This window comes from Synchytrium microbalum (assembly GCF_006535985.1).
Source record: "Synchytrium microbalum strain JEL517 chromosome Unknown SmJEL517_scf0012, whole genome shotgun sequence".
Lineage (NCBI taxonomy): Eukaryota > Fungi > Chytridiomycota > Chytridiomycetes > Synchytriales > Synchytriaceae > Synchytrium > Synchytrium microbalum.
In genome coordinates, this window is record NW_022158361.1 from 251,387 (window position 1) to 275,866 (window position 24,480).

Genomic DNA, 24,480 nt, shown 5'->3' on the forward strand with positions numbered 1-24,480 from the left:
GCTATATATCGCTCTGGGTTGCATTTCCAGGGCTGTTGTTGTGTGAACGAAACTTACAAGTGGCTCAGCTTGAAGTTTGACCCCAGCTCCTACAATCAGGTCAAACTGAGGGAATCAGGACAGTTAGTCGATCTTTTGCCAAGATGCACGTTCCTTTGTTCCTTTGCACACACGCTCGTACGCGCCATCCACATCAATACGATCTTCTTGTCACTAACCCATTATAATATGTATTACTACCTAAAATCTCTAATAAGCAAATTTGAGGTTACAGATCCTGTCTCTATCTATCTTTAGTAGGCGTAGGAGGTCCTGCTTCCTCCCTTCTCACCACAGGGGGACTTCCTCTGCTCCTGGAGCTTGTAGTTGGGCTACTCGGTGTGCCATTCCGATATACACCATTGCCATTCTCAGTTGCCATTCCCTTCGTTGTTGTTGTTGGCTGCTGTTGTTGCATGGTTAGCGGCTGTTGTTGACTTGCATGTGCCATCTCTACATCCGACGAATGCACTGCTCTGCTCTTTTTATGAGGAGCACAGGAATGGAAGAGAGATTCCACGATGAGGAAGATGTTGTAGAAAATGTCCCACGGGTTAAAGGCATGAAAGAGCGCAAAGAGAGGGTTTGTGAAGCGGTTTGGTCCTTCTTTGCGATACTCGCGAGTTCCAAATGTCCTGGTGAAGGAGAAAGGTGTGGTTGTTGAGTACACTACTTCAATCGAGGCAAGGGCTTCAATGAAATCTCACCAGTAGTGCGCTATGGCGGCTAACAACATTTCTATGCATACAAGAAAGTCCTGCAACCCTCCCTGTATACACCCAGAATGTCAGATTCTTGTCAAAGTTGTTATACACGGATGTTACACTCCACATACAGATATGTTGGCCGCTGTCCAATAATCAGTCTGTTTGAGCACATTGTAATGTGTCAACACACCAAAGAGGATTTGCTGCCAGAATGTAAGAAAAATGACAAACTTGATTGACTATTATGTAACAGACGGATTATGTGAGAAAAACAAGTCAGCGGATCAGACACTTGTTATCAGTCATCTAATAAAAAAATTAGGCCTTGAAATCCGTACCAAGAACTAGGAGAAAACCAAAAATGTGTTGGAATTGCAACATCACAATCTGCCGATCCGCCAGGTTTTGACCATCTTACCTTTCCAAGGGGGTTTCGCTCCTTGATGTCCTCTTCCACAGTGAAATAGAGCGTCAACAAGACAAACATCGCTAAGGAGACGGCGAGGGCCACTGTAACCGTGAGCCACAAATGTGCATACTAAAAAAAACAGATATCAGGTTGAGAATGGTAGTTCTAACAAGAAAATGACCTCTTGTTCAATAAATTGCTAACCATTGGACTCATGGATTCTGGACAGTACTTGTTGACAGATTCGGTAATTGCCGCCGCTAAAGATGCCAATGGCTAACACAAAAAGCAATTCAGTGGTTCAACATGATATAGAGGCTAGCGTCAAAACAGGAAACACACCTTGATGATCACATATTGCATGACTCCAATCTTGAGATTAGTGAGAAAAGTCGACGATGAAGGCTGATAGCTCATACAGCAAAGTGGAATAATAAACTTTCGCTTCTCCTTATTCTTCAAATACAATTTCTGGGAATCGAAATCATCCCCGAGATAGAGTAGCACTAGTTCAAAGAAACTGTATATCACGAATGCTTCATAGACGTCCCTGATCAGATTATAGTATGTCGAATGGTAGTAGTATCTGAATGATATCCATGAGATGATTGAATAGATCGGGACCATGAGGAGGATGCGAACAATGTGCCGTTGCTCATCTTTGCTGTTGTAGTTGATGAGGTGACGGATGATCAAGATGATGGACAAGGTGGTTGCGAGGGCGGCACAGGCTCCAGCGATGATCCATCCTTGAACGTGTCTCTCCTCATTCACAAACTTAAAGAAGTGTTGTTAGAACTGGATCTAACCTGGATCAAGCTTGAAAATGGACTTACGTTCAACAGCTGAGTGAATGTGATGCCTGGTTCGATCTAAGTAGATTGCAAAGGAAATGAGAAGTGATGTTGGCTTCGGGCTCCAGAAATGCGTGTGTGTTGGGATTGCACCAAATTGTGTGTTTTGGCTGATGTTTCCAATTCACGATAATCAACCAACAGGACCCCGCCAAGACAATATCAAAAAGTGAGATGACCGATAAACCATTCCACAATTCATCGTCGATAATAGGTCCCTTTGTCTGTAGGGAACGTCCAACATCCAAAAAACAAACACAACAACGGTTTGGCTCTGAACTCGAAAACTTACGGCGCCCGGTTCAAGCTCGCAAATGCTCGAGTTGGACATATCCAGAATAATCAATGTCTAGTGCTACTTGACAAGTTGATTCCGCTGATAAAACAACAAAAAGTGGCGAGAACAGCCACAAACTACAAGTGTAACGAATAAGTTAGACGGGCTGAAACTCATTCGATACGTGATTATTTCATTTATATGATGTAATAGTACGTGTATTAATCAAGTTTGGAACAGTGCAACTTGTTTCGACTTCCACATCGAATGTGTCGCCTCTAGCAGCAAACCCACGGTTCGTGTACTAATTGTTGGCAACACAGTTGGTAATCGTGGACCACCTTTCGATGTTTGGTGCACTTTTCGTGAGTGTACTGGCGGTGAAATGAGGAGTAGTTTAGTTGCTTAATTGCTTAGTGCAACGCATCTGGCGATCGCCATTATTTCGTGATTACAGATGCCTAGGGCCTTGAAGAGCACTTGCAGAGGATACAGGACAAATTCTCTCCTGGTCAAAGTTGATGAAATCACCCTATCGTTAACTCAGAATGACGCTCGCACAGTTTTTTGAAATTCTGCCGGTTAGTTCTTAGTCACCTGCAAGACAACACTTAAACATTCTCATCATTAAAAACATCAAGAAGTAAGCAAGCGCTCTACAGTAAACGAGACAGGCCAATTCTAAAGCATCTCTGCACACAATCAGGCCGCTAAACCCGTCAAAACAGCTTGCATCACTGCAGATCTGCATCTTGTCTCACATCACAGACAGTGGAAGTATTAGAACTATACTCCAGAACTTAAAACCGCTGCAACACACACAAGCTCAACTACATACAGCCTATATTATCCATTCCTCTACAAGTATGCCCGCTACTAATGTCGCTACAAACGCCATCGTGCAGTACATGCAGCATCCACCGATACCTCTGTTCGTAAGGGCCACAATGGTTCTACAGCCAACAAAGTAAGTCCCATGTCATCTCGTGTTGCATATTGTCGCCTCAATGCCTCGTTTCACGGGCGATCGCTATATGACAAACTGGTTACTCACACGACACCTTTCCACATCTTTCGCAGAGCACAACGTATTCTCTCCGCATACAAGGGACAGCCTATTAGGCCATCGGTGCATCAGCCTTCAAAACCAGAAAGGAACCGAGTAGCCCGTGAAGGATTTCGATTCATATAGGCAGGCACAAACCAGTTTCACTTTTGGGATCCAAGGAACAAGCCTTCAAAACCATAATCCGACTTATATAACATAACATTATCATTTGCACACACAACACTCTATTATAAATAGTCTTGCTATCTCGTAAAAACCAATATATTGCAAAATTATCAGTCTGTAAACCACGGCAGTGTGTTGTGGTGTCTAGTTTTTGACTCAGCCCTTGGATTGTAGAGGAGAGTGTAGATCTGTCTGTGGCTTTACTGTTTCAAACTTATTGATCCATATTCTATCTTGGACTGTACGCATGGTGATCGCGAGCTTGATGGGTCAAGCTGTCTGCGGTGAAAAGTTTCACGAAGGTTTTCAGTAACGAGGAGGGCCAATGCTCACTTCAAAGTCATTTTCCATCCAGTGGCTGTAGTTTGCGATAGTGGCCGTTGAGTGAAAAGCTTTTGATAGACTCTCTGACGCGTTATTAAGGCTCAGAAGATAGATGCAGTACACAGAATCGTCAAATAAGATACCACTAATGCACTAGTCATCCATTGAACCCGAGTTCTCATCAGCCTGTCAACCTCCAAACATTTCCACGTGTTCGACGTGTCTTGTATTTTGTTAGTTTTGACATTAAAGCAAGAGGAGTCAACTCAGGGCCTTAGAGAGATAAATTAGACATAATCTAATCGGAAATTCTGCAACTTCATATATAACCTTGAACCAAGATGTCTGCTGTAGCTCGTTCTGATGGATCTAACGAATCGGTGAAGAAACGCTTTGATCCTGCAGTCTTGCAAGAACGTAAGTATCGATATTTCATATTTCTTAATCGAGATCTTTGCTTTCTCGCCGCATTTCTTTACGATGGGCGTTCGTCACATCAAATTCACCTCATTAAAAATTCAAGAAATTAAGAATTGTATTGCAATTCGACCTAACGATGGCCGTGGCAAACTTCAAATTTCAAGCACGTTATTACAATTGTAACTGACGAACTGTGTCAGACATTGACCTCATCGTGTCGGCCAAATATCGGATTTGGCATTGACCGTTTAACTTAACACTTTTCTCCCTCACTACAACTACTAGGACTCGTAAATCTTTTTGAATCAGCACCACTTTCATGCTGTGCTGCTGTCCTTGGTGTATCGTTACACTTCAGCTTTACCTTCTTCCCGCATGTCACTCCCATGCGCACCTACTTGTATCATCCCAAGCTAGCTACGCAGCTGCATAGAAATATTACTGGGTTTGCTATTCTGGGCGGTGAGTGCAACGTTTAGCATTTGTCAAGTGGAAATGATACCGATCTGCAGCAATTTATCTAAAGAACTTGTCAGGATATTTAAAAAAGCTGATCAACCTCTCTTTATATCACTAGTCACGACGTTCGAGGTCATTAACAGAGTTGTTGGTATCTTGGTCTACCAATCTGCTGTTGAACGACGCCTGAATGGGGAAGGAGATACTTATGCAAATAGCATCGTCGTGAAACGAGGAGTTCAAAGGCTGCGACCTGATGGCACAAGGAAGACGTTGGTTGAATGGCTTGTTACTGAGAATCTCTTCTTGAGGTAATTCGCTCGTTGGCAGCGGATGATGAACGATGAACGAGAATGTGCAGAACGGAACAGAATCTCAGTTGTTTCCATCAAAACCTTTGATAGAGTTCAAGCTGCATTGTGTGCTGTCTTGTTGGCTCTAGAAGTGGCAACTCAAGGATGTAAGGAACTTGAATGAAGGTTGACTGCGATTGGAAGAAGTTTGACTGACCGCACCTCTCGTAAGTTGGTAGCACCTCTGACGGACTAGTCCCATATACCATGTTTGCCAACTTGGAGTTCGCCCTACGATGGCTCTGGGCATTCACTGCGACGGAAGAGGTACAACTTTAAGTCTTGACGTTACGCGAGGACACACTTTATGGAATTCTAACTGTCGTATTTTCAATCAGAGCATCACCATGTTTGGCTTCATACCCGTCAAATCAGTCTTGCTACCAATATTCTTGGTAACAATCCAACGATTCAGGACTGCTGGATCCCTCGCTAAGGGCTTCATTGCAGCCGCGGTTGTCTCGCACGTAATGAAGTTGAAGCGTGCTGATGGTAAAGAGAATGTGCCATGGTTTTTGGAGAAAATGAAGGCACTTCCAGCAAGTCTACTTCAGAAGAAATGAAGAAGTAGAGAGTTTTTATATGAATTTGTGTGTTTAAGAGTTGACTGGTGTGTTTTATAAGGCCTGATGAAATATAAAGGTTTTGTTCTTGAATCTTGTGTTAAAAGCGCGTCGTTGAAGTTTGACACTCAACTCAACACCTCAAGTTCACAAGTGAGGCATTGCTACAAGTAAAGCAAGAATGGACGAAGTACCGGTAGATTTAAAGGCTCTGCCAGTAGTAGATGGCCTGCTCATTGCGTAAGTGTCTTTTCTTATGCTCCTTTCATTTGACATCGCGAAACGTAAACAAAACTTCTGAATTGGTTTCTTCAGGTACATTGCACTAGGAGTCATGGCAGTTATTCCGATCTATTTTGGGTCATTTGCCAGTCTCAAATTCAAAAAGGTAGGTAGGCTGTAAGTGAAAACACTAGTTGATCTCGAGAGGCATCAGAAACTTGAGATCTTTATAGAAAAACACTGAACTTATTGATACAGCAGACAGATCTAATGATACAGTTAATGAACTTGATCTAACCCACGCTTTCACATTTTCAAACACGAATTCTAGGCTGGAAAAGTCGCTAATGGAATTGCTGCTCCTCTGTTACCAGTAGAAGACGACGAGGAGGTCGAATTCTTCAGTTTGGAAGACGCCAAGATGTTTCCCATTCTGGGCTCTGCTACACTTTTCAGCTTGGTATGTTTTGCTTCTCACTCGTTTTGGTTTAAAATTCTGAATCCGTCGAGTTGAGCTCTCCTATGGTTTTGTAAATCTGAATGCCTCAAACTGGCCTCTCTCTTTCTCTAGTATCTTCTGTTTACATACTTTGACAAAGCATACGTCAATGTTGTCTTGACAGGTCAGATCACGATCAACAATCAAGAGTTTGCTAGTGAGGTCTTTCTGGACCTCAGAAGATGTCTCTACTGCACAGATTGAGATTTTTTCTGACCCTGCTCCCCTTTTTTTGTCATATATAGCGTACTTTGCACTGCTTGGTGTAGGGGCACTCACTAAAAGTGGACTGGCTATTGCTCGGAAGGCCACAGGGTGGGAGCTGAAGGGTGATTATCGACTCGAAATGTTTAAGCAACATAAAGGTAAGCCCGGAAAGCTAACGTGTCCCTTTTTGAGATGTAAGATAACAAATTATCCTGAGTACAGAAATCCTATCGTTTCACTTTGGGATCTTTCATTGTGTCTTGCTGGCATCCTCTATCGTTATTGGAGCATACTATGCCATGACCAAACAATGGATTGTATCCAATATGTATGGTGAAGCATTAGCTACATCAGCTGTGACAATGCTCAATCTAGACTCGTTCTTGACTGGAATCGCTCTCCTTGTTGGACTCTTCTTTTATGTACGTCATTACAAGGCCTGTGTATATCAAATCATGACCTCTCATCTAACTTATTGGTTTCATAATAGGACATCTTTTGGGTATTCGGAACAGATGTGATGGTCACAGTCGCAAAATCATTCGACGCACCCATCAAAGTAGTCTTCCCAAAGGACATAGTAGCACTCATAACAACCGGTGTCGCCAAAGGGAATGAATTCACCATGTTGGGATTAGGTGATATCGTCATTCCAGGCATCTTTGTAGCTCTCTGTCTCCGCTTTGACCAGGTACTGTTTTTGAGTACTGTATCGAGTGTTTTAAATCTTTAATCCGTCCAAACCAAAACATCTACCCTGCAGTACAACTATGAGCAAACTCAGAACGGACGTAAAAATCCTCGCAGCACGGCATTCCCTAAACCGTACTTCACAGCTTGCTTTGTTGCTTATGCTATTGGATTGGTCACTACTGTTGCTGTGATGCATACTACGAAAACTGCTCAGGTATGTTATCAAAAAGGTATTGCCATCTTTTTTTTCGCTTGTTTTTTAATATTGGATTTTTGGACATTTTAGCCTGCACTTTTGTACCTGTCACCAGCATGTACCCTGTCAGTGCTACTGACTGCTTTAATTCGAGGTGAATTGAAGCAGTTATGGGCATATTCTCCTGATAAAGACGTTGTGAAAAAGTCAGACAAGGCAGACAAGAAGGCTGGAGGTGCCGCTAAAGTTGCTGCTTCTGCTTCATCGTCTCGTAAGAAGCCCACTACTACGACTATTGAAGATACAGAAGGTAATACGCCTTTTTGTATTTGGCTTTGTTTAATGAATTTGTTCAATCCGTCTTCGTTGCTAATCGTCTCATTTTATCCTCCTCGTAACACGATGATGAAGACGAAGAAGACGATGAAGAAGGTGATATAAAACCTGAAGAGACTGAAATCAATGAAACAAGAACGACGAGGCGTTCTACCCGGTCAATGAACAGCACTGCCGCTAGCAAGAGTACTACAGCTGGAGGAGGAGCAGCAAGTAGAAAATCCAAAAGATCTCGCAAGGAGAAATCATATTCAGAGTAAGAGAGTTGCTTTTGAACAGCTTTTGTATTAGATGTGTTACTTTTGATCTTTGTCGATGTATATAAAAAACAGCCCTTGTGACATACGTTGATGATTGAAGTGATTGACTCGCTTTGACCAGTCTCGGATGAGAAACAGAGAGGCAAAGTGTTGATAGATACAATAACAGTGAAGAATGTTGGCGCTTTGCAAGGTCTTGAAACATGCTGCGCTTTTGCGAGAAAAGTTTAGTTGCTATGCAATGAATTACGCAAGTCGAACAAACTGGACGTAGAAGCTACAGTAGCTACGAAGGAACAAAGCAATTGCATTCGGGGCTGAATATCTTCAAGACTTGCTAGTCTCGCTAAAGAGCGTTTATTCACAGGCTTTCTTTCATCGATACGCTTTCCATAATGCTGTCATCTGCAGCATCATCACTATCCAGAAGTGGCTCCCAATGGTCCCTTAATAAGCGAGACGATGAATTACCAACCTCCAATACCATCAAAGACATGAGAGCCATTTTTGAACAACAACGATCATCGGCATTTGGTGAAGATAGCTTTTTAATGCCAAAGAAACAAACCAAGAGTCGGCCGTCTCTGAATGGTGTGCTGGGTGTATATGCTTCGAATTTGGCTGGCAGACCTTCTTCTCCTGCTGTCGTTAGCGCTATTGCTCCAGCTGCTGAAGTGACAAGAATTGAGAATCAGATGCCAACAGCAGTACCAGTAGCTTCAACGGGATTGTTTAGGACCGCTTCAATGAAAAGACGATCTGCTAAATTGGAGTCTCTTGCTGCCATGTTTGAGGAACCGAGTTGCGTGAATGTGCCGGTAAAAGCAAAGGCTGGAAGTGTGGTGTCTCCTGCTACTGCAGCTTCACCTGTCGTCGCTCCCGCGTCTCCAATATCAGTTTTTAATGCTAGTAGTGCTGCTACCACCGCATCAACACCATCACACGCAGCAGAACCAAGAACGGTTAGGAATAGAGGACCTTCATCTACTAGGGTCATTGAACCCAAACCAGCAACCGCTTCTCCATACACGCCTCCACATACCCAATCAGCTCCAGCATCAAACACCGTAATCCCATACACCCGAAAAGAAGATGAAAGCGCCATTGCCCGATCAGCTCTACGTGCTACTGCTCCAGGACCAATGTCGAGTCCCGCGCCGGGATGTAGCACGCCCCGACTTCCGTATAACCTAACCAACCAGAAATTGACCGTACGGTGTCTCAAGAATGTGTGGGAGGATTTTGCGACTATCAACGGTGCTTCTGCTCATCGGAAACTGCAGGGGTGGATTAAAGAGCAGGCTGCACAGGAAGCTATGGAGGCTAGAAATGTAGTGGTGCAAGAAGAGAAGACTTGTGAGAAGCAGATTGTGCAGCGTAGCGTAGCTGCTCCAGTAATACCTGAAGAAGTTGCGGAAGAAGAGTGTAATGTTGTTGTTACGTCGCCTACTGTATCCTCTGCCGCATTGGCTCTTCCTGGAAAGAGCATGCATGTGGTAAAACCTGGTTGTGATATGATTGGTATGGTGTTTTGTGTTTGAGTGTGTTGGAACTCCAAAACTAACATAATCTTCTGTATTTTAGTCTGTGCCATCCGCTCATACACAGCGGAAAGTGGCCACAAAGTCCACGAAATCGGACTTCGATGTGATCATTGCAATTCCTCATTCGTCTTGACTGCAGCACACGAATGTGAAGAAGATGACGAGCAAGAGCCAGAACGTAACATGATTGAAGGCATACCGGGTATCGTACCGCGACGCGAACCTGGACTGGAATGGCTCAGAGGCCAAGATGAAGACTGTATTCGTATTGCTATATAACGAATGGCCTTTGGATGAGATGATACCTTTAAACTGACTCAGCTATAAAAACCTCTATTATAATAATAATCAAGGGATTCTAATAAATATGTTAATTGATCTAATATACAAACTATCTATATATATGCAAAATGTGGTTGTGGTTTTATATACCGACAGCAACCAAAAAGTCACTTCAAACCACGAGCAGCCGAGTCTAGCAGCAACGGTGTATACACACGCTCACCCAAATGCTGGACCTGACTATCCGACCAATCCACAAACCCTAGGTTCACTCTACATTCATGCTCACATCTGTCTATACCCAGGTACATTATAAAGTCAAAGTCCGGCTCTGCTTTATACTCATATATTACTTCATCCTCAGACGGACGTAGCAGCACTACCATGTTCCCAAGTTTAGATCCGGGAGTTTGCTTGAAGGCTGATGCTTTTTCTTTAGCATTGGACAAGAGTAGTTCTAGTTTGTATGCAGTAGATCCAAACAGTGCCTGACTTATAGCTTCGAGCGATGCATGCTTTTGTGTTATTGGACGGCTCCAAAGTCCCCATTGTGTCGACCTCCTTGGTGTTTTGACTATTCGTTGGAAGACAGGTGGCGTGTCGTTCAGAAGGGTGATGGGCTTGATGAATTCTAGGTTCTCCGAGTATTTTGATGCGGCATAGATAGTGGCTGTTGTTGTCAGAGTGCTGAAGACTATAGCCTTTCCAAATAAGGTTGTCATCTACATGATAGAAGACGAGTTCCTTAGCGGTCGCTCATTGAGATTGACATAAAATAACGAAAATAAAGTAATGTGATTAAGATGTCAGTTTATTTCCTCGTTGTGGCCATTTTCAACCACAACATTCGTGCACTTCACAACTACTACCAACACATTCGACAAGACATACCGAATCAAGACCAAAAGATGGCAACCTCAGCTGTTCAAGTTGCTAGCGGTTATCCTGCTTATACTACCATTCGAGTTAGTTGGGCTGCAGAATCTGTCCTGCACGTTGAGCTCGTAAGTTGTTTAAGAATCCATTTTCCCGTGAATTATCAAACACCCTGAAGTTAACCGCGTGATGGATTCTCTAGAACCGCCCAAACAAGCTCAATTCATTCAGTACGTGAGAGCTCTGCAGCCTCGATTGTTTTTGCTAAAACTAGCCTACATTGTGACATCATCACACACACATTCAAAATGACCGATCCCTTCCCTTTGCAATAGTTCACAAGACTTGGGACGACATTTACGATTGCTTTAAACGAGCACACAAAGATGCTGATGTTAGATGTGTTGTCATTTCTTCAACTGGAAGAGCTTTCACTGCCGGATTAGATCTAGTTGAAGCATTCCCACCTATCGATGAGACTGATCCACCTCGTCGAATTCTCTTGTCGCAAGCTCATTGCCAAGAGTGGCAAGGTGAGGGAGACCGTTTTATTGAATCCTCGGGGGTAAACTTAGACGTTTTGAATCTCTAGATGTCATGTCATCGCTGGAAAACTGTGGAAAACCAGTCATCTGTGCCATTAATGGTGCATGTGTTGGTGCTGGTGTCGTAAGAAACGAATGTTTGACAGTTGCAAGGTACTGGTTCAATCAATCTGAGTGTCCGTATGGTTGATGTTATAGGATTTGATCACCGCATCAAACATCCGATACGCTACAAAAGATGCGTACTTTTGTATCAAGGAAATCGATATTGGCCTTGCTGCTGATGTCGGAACCCTGAACAGATTCCCAAAGATTATGGGCAACCAGTCTGTTTTACATGAACTTGCTTTCACTGGTAATGCATCCTTGCACATTCTAAATCTTGTAATCTGAGGGCTCATTCTTTGCTGTCATGTAGGACGAAACTTGCCAGCAGATGAGGCCTACCAGATTGGTTTGGTTGGTAAAGTCTTCGCCACAAAGGAGGAGATGATTGCTGCTGCCATCAAGACTGCTTCAATCATTGCTGAAAAGAGTCCAGTCGCTGTGTACTCTACCAAGAATCTACTGAACTTCCAACGTGACCACAGTGTTAAAGATGTGAGTATTACATTCCTGAGCGCCCTTCTTCTATCATGGTTCTGACTATTTTCATATTAGGGTCTTGAATACATCAAAGTCTGGAACACTGGTGGTATTTTGGAGATCCCAACTGCTCTTGAAGCTGCTCGTAAAAAGCAAAAGGCAAAGTACGCCAAGGCGAGACTTTGAAAAGGCAACGATATATTAGTATTATGACTTAAACTAGGTTGTTGTTTTACTACACCAATACACGTTTTTTGTTTGGATTGATATCACTATGTGTTTGGGGATTCAGTCCCGCCAGTCTGGAGTGATTGTGAATCTGAACCTCGCGGCTCCAGTATCGTTCTTTCTATATGGCCACCACTGTACATAATTAGTGCCCCACACATTGTTGAAGAGATTTACCGCCACTCCCGAGTCCTGCTTGAGAGATTGTGGCGTCAAAGGAACTGGATAGGGTGTCGAATTCCCAATTAAGACTAGTCCTGCATCAAGAGTATCAATCCATAGAGACTTTGTATGGCCTAGCCCCTTCCATACGTTATGTATATGCTGCATCGTGGGTTGATGTGTAAGATTGGATATGCAAAATGAAACCAGAGGAGTAACTTGGTTTACCTGGGATCCATTAAACACCACCGTCGAAGAATCAATCAAGCTCCCAAGCTTATTCATCTTCCAAACCCCACCTGGCTCGCTTACAACCGGATCAAACCATACCGATATGCTCTCTGGCCGTCTATCCCATTTCTTACTCAACCAGGAGACCTCAACGTCGATTCGCGTACCCTCATCATCAAGCTTCAGATATGCGTTGATCATTTGTGGAGCTCCGTGTATCTCATCAGCAAAATCCATCCACACGACAAACTCATTCCCCGTAGGACTAACCGATATCCTCTTTAGCGTCGTGTTGGCTGTAACGCTAGAGCCTGCTCCAAGACCCACTTTGCCAAAGTCTTTAAAGTACCAATCTACAAGAGTATACCCGTACTCGGATAGCGCTCTATTCACGTCGTGCTCGTCAAATCGTTTATACTCTAGCCTGAGCAGTTGACGATTCGACCACGAGATTATCTTGTCTCCACATAGCAAAAAGTTGATGGCGCCTGTAGTGCTATCGAATCCAATTCTCCAGTCCTGCCACTCGAATCTCGTGATTCCACCTACTGCCGTGGTATACGCCACCTTATAACTCGAATCGTCCACTGTGTTCAGAGGGCTGACTTCGTCCTTGACCAAATCAACCAAAGACTGCGGCATACCACCTAAAGCCCACTCAAATTGAGCTTGCCAAGTATCTGCGAACGCCTGTGGTTCTGCATCGTCTATATATTGTGCAAAGTCCTTTGGATCCCAAGCAGCATATTGTGTCGGCGTCAAACTGTGTTTGGTATCGGATCCCCACGTATGTTCACCAGCTTTTAGTAATCGTCTAGACCATTCGTCAAATTGAGATTGAGTGCCGGGCCATTTACAGCGGTTCTCTGCAAAGCAGGCTCGTATTCGTGATTCTGCTCGGAATACTGAGGTCTTGTATGGATCCGATTGAACACCTGTATGTAAGTTACCAGTGTAAGTCAAGTTAAAAGCCTATCACTGCAAACCTCCGTCGTCACCGTATATCCACGTATCACCAGCTTCAACGCCATCTATAACTTGCATTCCAGGTCGACACTGCTCAAAGTCTGCTACCATTCTGTCGAATGTGCTTGCATACACGTTGGCGTTGGGATAGGCTTTCCGTGCAGTTTCAAGAATGGATGTGACTTCCTCTGCAGTATGGGGGCCCTCTATATTGAAAATGGCTACAGTCAACCTCAACAGTTGGAAGATAGAAATACGTAAAAGAAGCCAGTTACTGTTATCGGTGTTCCAGGCGAACATGGCACCCACTGGACATGAGGTCATACACGTCAGCAAGTCTGGATCAGTGCTTCCATAGTTGCCAGGACTACAAGCAAAGAAAGGACCATCAGCAGCCATCATGCTTGACACGGCATGTCTGTTTTCACTTACTGGAGGAAGGTCATCATATCAGTATTCCCAAACTTCCAAATAAACGGTGTATCTTTCGGAAACCCCAACGGAGCCGATGCCTCATTGGTTCCAAAACTGAGAGCCTTCACACCCATTTCACGCAACACTGGCAATGTACCCACACTCATTCCGGGAACATCTCTCTGTGATAATACAGTCTTTCCAGGCTTTTTGAACTTTTCGTCCAAACTGTGCGTCAAGCTGACTCCAAACTCGACCAGCGTTGCGTCCATGTATTCCATTTGCGCATTGAAGGGAAACGCGTGGTATGTAATGATACCGGCGTCAATGGCTTTTGATAATGCAGCCTTTTGAGATTGAGTTGGACACTTTAAGCCCAGGCCAACAGGACAATCAAAGAAGAGAGATATCACTAGGGTGGTTCGAAAGTGTATGATTAGATCCAATGTCACGGTCTTGACGAACTTGAAGAGGAACTAACAATACGAGTGTGTGGTGTATATGAACTTGTTTGGTGTTCCTTCCAGCGTCTTTGCAACATCTATGTCAAAAGTGTAATACGTCAATAGATAGTTCTGTTCGCTGGCATGACCGGATATACCAATAGCATTCGGGTAATGAGTATGAAAATATTGATTCACCACTTCATTGGCTGGTAGGGTACTAGTTCATGAGAAACAGGTCAGTGAGTGTTGTTGATGTAGAAGATCTTGACCCAACAAACACTTACAAGCCAATATCAAGATGATTGGAGAATATGACGTGAATATTAGCGACATTTGAGCATCTTTGACCCACATTCAGAACGTGCTGTTGCTCAATACTCTGAACAATCGGCACGGTTATGGCGATTACGAGGCCAATAGGCCACCAATGGTAACCAAACATGGCTCTACGATAGATCCAAACGCGTGTCTACCGAAAGACGAGCTTTCTTTGGCACTCGTCTAAACGTTCTTCTTTCACTCCAATCACTCTCCACTCAAACGGGACTACACTTCCAACAAAAATGGACATAGAAGACATAAGGACACTGCGAAAGGAATTCTCGGAACTACCGTCAGATCTTATATATGTTGCTATAAGTGGAGCCTTTGTAGGGCTTAACCAGACGCCAGCATTCCCTGTTTTGGTCAAATGCATTTTAAACGATCATAAGCCTGAAGCTGCTGCCATGCTGACTCTAGTAAGCTTGCTGAATCGTATTACTATTGTCTGTATCTAAAGTTTCCCTGCCTTTCTAGTGTCGAGAAACGGTAATCTATGGACATTTGTTCAACGTCGAGAGCTTATTAAACACAGTCACTCCCAAAACCCAGATATACAAGACACTTGCAGTCGCAGGAGCTCCACGTGTCATCAATGGCCTTACTCAACTTGCGAATGGGATAAAGGCAGTTGATCCTTCCATTACACTGGCAACGCTTCAATCGAGACCCAAAGAACAATTCTTGGACTGGAGGCCACGAGGAGAAGCGTTCTTTGATATTGTCTACGACAAGAACAGTATGTTTATTGCATTGACGTCAATGGAAGGTTTGAACTGATCCACGTATTCTTACTCGCTAGCTCATCGCGTCAAATCGATCTTGAATTCAATCCACCCTGATTTACTGGATGCGATCCTGACAGAGCAGTATGGGAGAGTTCTCTCGGACGTGTCAACGCTCAATGCTATATATACAGAGCTTGGAATGGTTGCGTGTTTGAGAAGTCAAGGTGGAGAAGTTATGAAACAATCTGAGTCGCATCGAAGGGGTGCGCTTTATGTTGGTGCGACGATACAGCAAGTTGAAAACGTCGAAAAGATTACAGATATCATTGTGAGCAAGTTTGGTAAAGGGAAGTTGTAGTCTTTAGTAGCACTCATTCGCATCGTCAGCAGAAACTCAAATAGACCAAGTAAATCGAAACAATTGAGATCTATTGTGTCAGTAAAGTGAATTACAGTTTTGTGTCAGTAAAGTGAATTACAGTTTTAAAGGAGAGGATATCGCCTTTAGGCACTCTTTGGCGATGAATTCTGCGGTGTCGACCTCACGCTGTGTGCATCCAACGTTCATACTTCCACTAGTCGAGAAGGTCGAGTTAGGAACCGCGGAAAACGCAAGAACTGATTTCATTGAAACTCACGCTCTGTGTCCGTTAAGTTGCTGGACTGTTGCTCCTCCCATGACGGCTATTCCAGCAACCGTGAGTAACTCGGTCTCCCTTTCATTCAAAACCGCCATGTCTCCATTCAAGAGCCCATACACCAGTGGAACAATCATAGTTGGGAAGTCTGGGTGTAGTTTGGGCAATGCAGCCCTCTGTGTGTCCTCTAGTAGTAGACCGACGAAGGTCAGAGTTGATCAGAGAAGACAGTGCAGCGAATTCAGACAGCACGAATGGTATGTTTGACATACTGGTTGCTCCGTAAACGGCATCAAAGAATGTAGGACCTCGTGAGGTCAACTTTTCTAAACTGGCCGCGTTGAGATCTCTTCTGGCAGGTCTCTTGTCCAACTCCTCTATGATCTTTCGGTCCACTTGCTTGCCAACCGATGTACGTATCAGCTGCAATGCATTGATGGTCTAAATTGAACAAAACAGTGAAAGTCAGCGTGGGCGCCGCAACGGTTTTCTCAACTAAACTAGAGCACTCCGAGGTATTTACTCTAGGCATTCCTGTTAGTACAGCAGCTAGAATAAAGAAGACATGGATGCGGTTAGCGCATTCGAGCGATCGTTATATGGTGAATGCCAGAAATTGTTCATGACATCATACCTTTGAATACAGCCTCCCTAATGCGGTCTACAGCATTCACAGCTTGCGGTAAACCAGCAGCGAATGCAACTTTAACATATTCGACTGCGACCACAGCCGCTGCTGCAGGTTCATTCGCACTGGTCAAGGCGACGATCTAGGAGAATCCAATTAGACACTTAAACGGTGAACTTTGATGAGCATACCATTAGTAAAGAGGCCATATCCGTATAGTATATATGCCCAGTCTGATCCAAGATGCTCTGCACGGTCTCTTTGGTGAATGCCATCACTGGAATGTTGTTTTTTGGAATGTGCGAATTAGTACGATGAAGTGTTGGGGCGTTGACGTGATGCAATAGGCGAATAGGTGTGTTGTGCTAGTATGGAATCATTTATTTATTCCGCGATCCAGTTTGAATACTCTTCACGAAGCTTATTCAAGCTTTAATGGACGTTCTGGCTTGTCCTTTCTTCGATTCAGCGCTTCAAATGAGAAGGAAAAGCACACGAGCTACGTGATTATTCCATTATGAAATATAATCGGTTGTTCATTTCATCATGACATTGACGTGTCGAGTGTATGCATTGGTTCGTTGTTTTCTTTCACAAAATCTGTCATTAAAGCACCCAAACGAACAAAAAGATGACGACCGAAGCCGGGACATCTCCAACGCCTCAGGAGCCAAAGCAAAAACGCAACAAGAAGAAGAATGAAGTTGCTGCAGCACCAGTGGAAGAAGCTCAGGCTTTTGATGATGAAACCCCAAGAAAAAACCCATATGCTGAACTTATAGCAAAAAAACGAAGAACCTTAAAGAAGAAATTGGTAGGTTTTGATGATGTTTGCACAAATTTATGATGGATTTTCGGATGGATTACTCTCCCTTTGTTGTTTGCTTTGTTTCTGCATTGCTATTTTTTGATGTCTGTGTGGCCTTGTCATTTGATGAATGCATTTATGCAAACAAAACGGAACGGAAAGGGAGTCATCCATCTAATTTTCAAGTAAAAGGTCAATGTCTTCGTGGCCCTGGTCATTTGATGAATGCATTGATGAAGGCAGAATAACCCTGCAATCAAGTCACCCATCTATATCTTAACTAAAAGGACATATGCTTTCGTTTCAATAGACCAAGATTGAAGAAACAGAGACCAAAGACAAGAAAACGCTGAATCCAGATCAATTACGAATGTTGAACCAAAAGTCTGAAGTAGTTGCTTCAATCAAGGAATACGATGAGATCATGACCATGATCAATCGTATCGAAACAGAGGTGCAGAGTTACATGCACTATTGTCTCTGAATCCACGCAAGCCTGTCTCACCATACTCCCTGTTTGTCTGTTTTGCAGGAGACAAAATCAACTACCAAGAAACTGACTGATGCTATTCAAGAGACTAAGGCCCAAATCACTATTGCTGTGGATGAAGTCAAGGTAATTCTGCGTTTGTATTTGCTTTTCAAGATCTTCGTCTTCCCTTGTTTGAAGCATTGACGGGTCCGGAAGCCCTGAGTTGTGTTGACCACTCACACGTCTACGTATGCTCATAGAAAGCAGCTGAGAAAGACTTGCAGTCTCTTTTGAAAGTCTTTTATGTCTCTGGCTCTGCACTGGAAATGGATGGACGTATTACTGGTGAACAGCTGTATGGCATTGAATATCTGAAAGCTATCTTGTTCAACCATGAGCAACACACGTAAGTTATTGCACCCCTGTCTATTATGGCTTGTATTCCTCGACTTGCACACATCCAACCACACCAACCATTTTATATAGGGTGGAAGAGTACCTCAAGAAAGCTCAACATCATGTTTCTGAACTCTTGGCTAAGTCTCAGGCTTTATTGGCTCCATCTGCTACTTATGAAGCAGTACATGCTGCCATCGAGACTTTATTGACTACTGCACCCCCACCAGCTGTTGTGCCAACATCGCACTCTCCTGTTGCTGACCAATCGCGAGCAGCCACTGGTGTATCACATTCGTTTATGGCTCAAGAAGATGAACCTGTGGTTGTTACTGGATTGCCTTCTGGTATTCAGACTGCTGCAGTTGGTGCTGCTCCCAATTTTAACTTTTTTACTCCAAGTGAAGTCACTGTTGAAGGTATGTTCGCTTAATGTTGACGTCTGCGCTGTTTGACTTTGGTATAGTCATGACAATGGAAATGTGGGTGCATTGAGAGGATGAGTCAACCAGAATATATAACGATTAGTCTTAAATACTCCGATGGGAGAATGTTTACAACTCTGCCTATCTATCTCTGATCAATACAAGGCACCACACCCTTGGCCCTATTTGATAACAAAAGCCCATCGACTCGACTGGAATGACTCACTCTCCATCCTCAACTGTTTAGAGCCATATCAACCACCACCAGCACAAGATGAATCAGAGCTTCCATGGGGTGCTACCACTACTGATGAAGTCGTTAGCTCAAGTGAACCTGCTTCTTGGGCGGACGATGTAGTTCCTGCCGCTACTCCTCGTCAACCATCTCCTCAACAACAAACAAATGGTGACTTCCAGACTGCAACTCGAGGTCGAGGAGGTCGTGGTGGAGGAAACTACAGAGGTGATAACTCTAGAGGCAACTATAGAGGCAACCCTGATGGTGGATATCGCGGCAATTCAGAGAGTGGTTATCGTGGAAGAGGCGGCTATCGAGGAGAAGGTGGTAACTCTGAAGGAGGTTATCGGGGCAATTCAGAAGGTGGTTATCGAGGTGGGAGAGGTGGCTACCGAGGAAATGGTGAAGGCGGTGACCCTGGTTATAGGGGCGGAAGAGGTGGTCGACGAGGTGGATATGAAGGAAATGATCAGAATGGATATCAACAACAACCTTACTCTGGTGGTGAATACCGAGGTACGCATGTGATTCACGCAGTAACCTAGCTCTGTGTGGCTCCTTCAACTCACTCTTCACCTTTCTATCTTAGGTGGAAGAGGCCGTGGAGGTCCAAGAGGTGGTCGTGGTCGAGGTAGCTACCAAGGCCAGAACGATCAGCAACAACAGCATCCGCAACAACAGTAAAAGAAGAATGAAAGTGCTTTGCCCTCAGAAATGTAGTTTTGTGGGTCTCAACCCCTGGAAAAAAATGTAAAAACGTATGTCGCATATGAATAAAGAGAGACCGAAATAAAAAAAGTACTTTGATGTGTTCACAGCTAAGGAGTGAAGAACGTGAAACTCTCAATGGATCTTTTTGAGTACTTGGTATATTAGTAATTCCCTCGCCATGTTACAAAGAAGCAGTACAATGAGACAAGAAAACCAAGAGCAGAACGATGAGGTCTAGAACGGTAAGATTTCTCTAGCTTCAGTAACTATAAAAATGTTTCAGAAAAACGTTTCAGAATGAGGTCTCCAGACGAGATGAGGCGGTATCGTTTCGTTTCAGAATGGTGTATAACTGTGAATCAGTAAACGGACATGGATGCCCTCCTGTTAAGGTGAGCAAAACGAGATCAGCATTGCATAGGTTATCGATCTGCGTCCAACGTGTCCTTTCATACCTAAAGTATGAGTATTGCGTAGTGGGTGTGTCATATATAGAGGAGGAGCCTCCGAAGAAAGTTTCAAACTAAGTATACGATAAAATGTTAAAGTACTAAGCAAACTTCAACAAAACACAAACCAAACATACATCTAGCCCAAGAGGAGCCACGCTCGCAATCTGTCTCCACGTTATCCCAGCTTGTGTGATAACAGTCGCAGGGGTCGCTTCATTAACAGACCACATCTCCTCCAATGTCCCATCAGCCATAGCAACTCCCAGCAAAACCGAATTGAGTTTGACCTTTTGACGAATGGTATTCCAAACGCCTGTTTTGAATGTGAAGTCTCCTCGTCCAACTGAGACACCGTATGCTGCATCGCAGATGTTTGCGAGACAGAATGAAGCAAGTTGGATTGGTTGATAGAGGTAGAGATATGCTTCACCGGCGCCTGAGGCTCGCCACATGTGGCGTGTTGAGTAGCAATCCGATGCGGACGCACCGCCTGAGCATGATGCGTGTCCACCATATCCTGAGACACGCAAAACAGGGGTACGAATAAACCAGTGCATGAAATCACTTCAAACATGCAATTCACATACCACCAGGGAGTTTACCACCATTCACAAAATTAAAGCCAGTTGGAAAGAAGACATCATATTGAATGGTGATGTGAGTAACGCCAGCCATACTAATCGGTTCCGCATAGAACTAGAACCAAAAAACCATGTCAGTAGCTGGCAACATCTCGATACCAAAGCTTTGCATCCAAAGCAACATACCCCAGTTCCACCTACAGGAGTAGTCGCCGGATCACGACTCCCAGCCGGGTACACAACTTTCATAACCAATTCACTAGACCCGGCAGGATCGGTAACAACCTTACGTCCAGCATCATAGGCCAGTTTTGTAGCATTCCATCCATTCAGCATCGTGGTTGCAGTAACAGCGGTACTTGTCCATGTAGGTTGTGCCCAATAGCGTTGACAGATCCCGTCGATGCATTGCAGGGTCGATGGTGAGCATGCCGAGACACATGACGCTCCGAGTGTTCCTGGGGTACCTGTTGCGGAGGGTGCTGGAGATGTAGATGCAGCAGATGGGAGTTTGGTAGATGATGCTTTAGGTGAGGCGCTAGCTGATGTTGCTGGTTTTGTTGAGGATGCCAATGGGAGTGATGTGGCTGGTTTTGTTGTGGATGCCAATGGGAGTGATGTGGCTGATTTTGTTGTGGATGCCAATGGGAGTGATGTGGCTGGTTTTGTTGTGGATGCCAATGGGAGTGATGTGGCTGGTTTTGTTGTGGATGCCAATGCGGGTGATGTGGCTGGTTTTGTTGTAGATGCCAATGCGGGTGATGTGGCCGGTTTTGTTGTGGATGCTGCAACGCTAGGTGCTTTGGAGGTAACTACTGTCGAAGCTGCTGGTGAGACACTCGCTGTTGCATTACAAGTTCCGTAGAGTGGTTGGCAGCCAGTGCCGCAGTATCTACGCGAGGAAACGAGTCAAGACTTGATTTGCCTGAACGATGAGGAGTAGCAATCACAAGAAAAAGCACTCACGCGGACGATCTCCCGCAATAGCTGTATTTTGAGCAGCAGTAGCCTGGTGCACACATAGCCCCAGCTCCACAAGAGCCAGTGTTGTTTGCAGCTCGTTTGTATCGTAGATTAGAGCATTCAATGATTGCCGCGTCCCTAGAAAGTGCACAATTATAAGATTCTGGTATACGGTAGTGACTTCTCAAAAAGTCGATTTTTCGACCAATCCACAGTTTTCAACATATTTCTTGCAGGCGGAGCTTACCGTATTGTGGGTCCTGTACTTAAAGCAGATTCCAAAACGAACTATAATGGCTGTTAACAGTGATCGGTAGAGATTTTTGTGAACTAATCACCTTTTTCGCAACTGCCACGTCATCCAATTGGATATAGTAATCTGTGAAAATAGAAGTTAATATCGCTACAAACTTTTCTTGATGTAGCTAATAGCTCGTTGACACGTACCAATTCCTCCGTTCTGGTCCACAATAGCGTATCGTGTTAAATCTATGAAAATGATGGAAAAAAGGTGTCGGGGATAGAATCACGTAGAGACCACTGAAGCAAAGACATACCTGAGAGAAGTAAATTACTTGTAGGTGCACACTGAGCATCAGCAGCTTCAATTCGTAACTGAAAGTCCCTCGATTCTGTGGCTCGGAAGTACAGAAAGGCTCCTTTGGCTAGAACGATGCAGTCATCAACAGGTGCAGACCAAGCTACCAGAGAGATTCGAGAATCAGTGACAAGTTTAAATGTTTTTTGAATACCACATAGAATACTATTTTACCTGTTGTAGATGCATCATGGCTACGATGCGCCGCAAAAAAAAGTTCAGACAGATCATATTAGTGGTTTTCACTCTATGTGGTTTCCAATAGACAACCAGGGTAGAAAACGAGCTTACCTAGCATCTAAACATACAAAAACACCGTGAAGTTTGATTTTTAGAGATGCATCACCGTGAATGACAAAGCTTTGCTCGAAAACGTACCAAAATTAATTTTGAGGATTTCATTGCAGCTTGCTGCAGCGATATTTCCAGGAATCAAGAGGAGTGATAAACTCAAGGTTAATAAAAGGCTGGGCATTGTTCGCGTCTCGTTATTATCGTAGATAACAATGGTAATGAAACAGCTTGTTTTGATGAAAAAAAGTGCAAAGTCTTGTGTTTCTTGCCCTCTTTTTTAATCGTTTTATCCCAGCCTTTCAGACTTGTTTAACACATATGGACATCCTCTTGGCGGGAAACGCGAGCCTTTAAGGAGAGCTTGATGCGCCTGGTCGCCTTGTGAAAGCACTGCCCTTTGCAAGCAACCTCTGACGAAATCCTGCCGTTTTTTTTTCTTCGCACAATATACCAAGGATTTCTGACCGGTCGCCCATAATGATATATTGCAATCTTCGAATTGTAATTTAATAAACGGATTTCATTTGCACAATTTGCGTTTCCTCTGGTCAGTAATTCGTCCAAACCACCAACAGCTTCTGCTCGACTCGATTTGGCAGAGATGGACACAACAAACCGAAAAACATTTCAAAATATAAAAGACTCATCTGCTACGACAATAATATTATATCTCACGGCATTTATAACAAACTACAAGCGAGAATCATTGCAGCCGCAACTGCAAATGATGCAGAGTGGTTATGGGTACAGGACTGGTTACTTTACTTATTGTTTGAATACTATAATCGTTCCGAGAACTGGAATGAGCTGCCAAGGACTATTCAAGGGCTAAATCACGAGCCTCCCTCTATACGGCGAGATTTACTTCCCCATCTGTATTCATGAAGCACGTTTGATACACATCCGTGAAACGAGCTCTCGCCGCTCCGCCATTGAGGTTGGTGGAGTGGTCTGCAACTGATTTTCTGGTAGTCCCAACCATGAGCTACTGACTTCCAGAGAGCTATATGGATATCCTTAGGCGCCTCCTTCCAACCAATAAACAAACAGAAAAGTGGCTGTTGCCGCCACAGCAAGCTTGAGCCACGAAATGGCTCTTATCCATGGTAAAGCATGTTACTGATCCAATTACCTGTCAGCCACGTCATTCAACTTGTGTGAAAACCGACTTTTGTGCAAGCTCCATATCAGTGGATGAGTCCAGAGTTAAGAATCCGAATCCAGGGAGGCCATTCAACTTTTGATTCGAATAGTCCAAGCTCATAGCTAAAAGCACCAGGGGTCCATGTATTTCGATTTTGAGTTTCATGACCAACGACGGGGGACGTCGAGCGACGTTCCACAGCGTCCAACCAGCTTTTCAAAATGCCTAGATTCCAAAACGATGATCAGAATTCTAATCGATAAGACACAATTACTGTAACTCTTACTAAATGTCAAAAATCGATAAAGAGGATTGACACGAATTGTAGAGGCAGCAACAGCTTGGAGGTCTTGTGGGAGACCCACATCGTGATGTATCGAAGATATTCAAAAGTTTTGAGGAGTCAAGGACTTGACGGCTTATTACCGCCACTTGGCTTTCAGGCCCAGCACCGTATTTTGCCATACAGGCTGATGGGCAATGTGCCAAAGTCCAGGAAGGTTACGGTGTCAATTGACTGAGACATTGCCACGGTGCACATGCTGTTAGAGCTCGTCGAGGTTGAACGTTGGCTCAGGTTCCTCCGTAGTGATGCAATCTGTTTGCGATTCGACATGTTTCAAAACGACTATCTTCTCGTGGGAGCCGAGTTTACGAAAGACGAGACGACCACGATCATGGTCCTAAGAAGTGCCAGAGATTTGGCTAGTGTTAGTGGGGGCTTGCTCGGGCACACGAGCACACGGTTCGTT

General features: G+C 44.1%; 7 protein-coding genes across 7 annotated transcripts; 4 read left to right on the forward strand and 3 right to left on the reverse strand.

The window, feature by feature from the left end:
• Positions 1 to 283: 283 nt before the first annotated feature.
• Positions 284 to 2,340, reverse strand: SmJEL517_g02724 (uncharacterized protein; the record flags this gene model as incomplete). The annotated part of the gene is made up of 9 exons (XM_031168652.1): positions 284 to 674; positions 747 to 808; positions 875 to 985; positions 1,085 to 1,090; positions 1,165 to 1,284; positions 1,360 to 1,431; positions 1,498 to 1,932; positions 1,992 to 2,027; positions 2,302 to 2,340. 9 exons carry the CDS (start codon positions 2,338 to 2,340, stop codon positions 284 to 286), a joined length of 1,272 nt encoding a protein of 423 aa, XP_031025334.1.
• Positions 2,341 to 4,185: 1,845 nt separating this feature from the next.
• Positions 4,186 to 5,639, forward strand: SmJEL517_g02725 (uncharacterized protein; the record flags this gene model as incomplete). Its single annotated transcript, XM_031168653.1, has 6 exons — positions 4,186 to 4,261; positions 4,550 to 4,726; positions 4,842 to 5,034; positions 5,128 to 5,183; positions 5,249 to 5,343; positions 5,415 to 5,639. 6 exons carry the CDS (start codon positions 4,186 to 4,188, stop codon positions 5,637 to 5,639), a joined length of 822 nt encoding a protein of 273 aa, XP_031025335.1.
• Positions 5,640 to 5,820: 181 nt separating this feature from the next.
• SmJEL517_g02726 (uncharacterized protein) lies at positions 5,821 to 8,052 on the forward strand (the record flags this gene model as incomplete). Its single annotated transcript, XM_031168654.1, has 10 exons — positions 5,821 to 5,879; positions 5,955 to 6,027; positions 6,193 to 6,321; positions 6,433 to 6,517; positions 6,606 to 6,725; positions 6,790 to 6,989; positions 7,058 to 7,258; positions 7,331 to 7,474; positions 7,547 to 7,766; positions 7,868 to 8,052. 10 exons carry the CDS (start codon positions 5,821 to 5,823, stop codon positions 8,050 to 8,052), a joined length of 1,416 nt encoding a protein of 471 aa, XP_031025336.1.
• Positions 8,053 to 10,045: 1,993 nt separating this feature from the next.
• On the reverse strand, positions 10,046 to 10,600 carry SmJEL517_g02727 (uncharacterized protein; the record flags this gene model as incomplete). The annotated part of the gene is made up of 1 exon (XM_031168655.1): positions 10,046 to 10,600. The coding sequence occupies one exon, from the start codon at positions 10,598 to 10,600 to the stop codon at positions 10,046 to 10,048; it is 555 nt and encodes a 184-aa protein (XP_031025337.1).
• A 186-nt stretch (positions 10,601 to 10,786) lies between these two features.
• On the forward strand, positions 10,787 to 12,070 carry SmJEL517_g02728 (uncharacterized protein; the record flags this gene model as incomplete). Its single annotated transcript, XM_031168656.1, has 7 exons — positions 10,787 to 10,882; positions 10,957 to 10,984; positions 11,090 to 11,287; positions 11,347 to 11,423; positions 11,498 to 11,654; positions 11,718 to 11,899; positions 11,960 to 12,070. 7 exons carry the CDS (start codon positions 10,787 to 10,789, stop codon positions 12,068 to 12,070), a joined length of 849 nt encoding a protein of 282 aa, XP_031025332.1.
• Positions 12,071 to 14,894: 2,824 nt separating this feature from the next.
• On the forward strand, positions 14,895 to 15,738 carry SmJEL517_g02729 (uncharacterized protein; the record flags this gene model as incomplete). Its single annotated transcript, XM_031168657.1, has 3 exons — positions 14,895 to 15,071; positions 15,130 to 15,391; positions 15,455 to 15,738. 3 exons carry the CDS (start codon positions 14,895 to 14,897, stop codon positions 15,736 to 15,738), a joined length of 723 nt encoding a protein of 240 aa, XP_031025333.1.
• Positions 15,739 to 19,988: 4,250 nt separating this feature from the next.
• On the reverse strand, positions 19,989 to 22,765 carry SmJEL517_g02730 (uncharacterized protein; the record flags this gene model as incomplete). Its single annotated transcript, XM_031168658.1, has 13 exons — positions 19,989 to 20,080; positions 20,152 to 20,200; positions 20,283 to 20,665; positions 20,736 to 20,844; positions 20,916 to 21,621; positions 21,696 to 21,830; positions 21,940 to 21,980; positions 22,031 to 22,071; positions 22,140 to 22,181; positions 22,250 to 22,393; positions 22,465 to 22,484; positions 22,582 to 22,588; positions 22,669 to 22,765. The coding sequence occupies 13 exons, from the start codon at positions 22,763 to 22,765 to the stop codon at positions 19,989 to 19,991; spliced, it is 1,866 nt and encodes a 621-aa protein (XP_031025409.1).
• Positions 22,766 to 24,480: the final 1,715 nt, after the last annotated feature.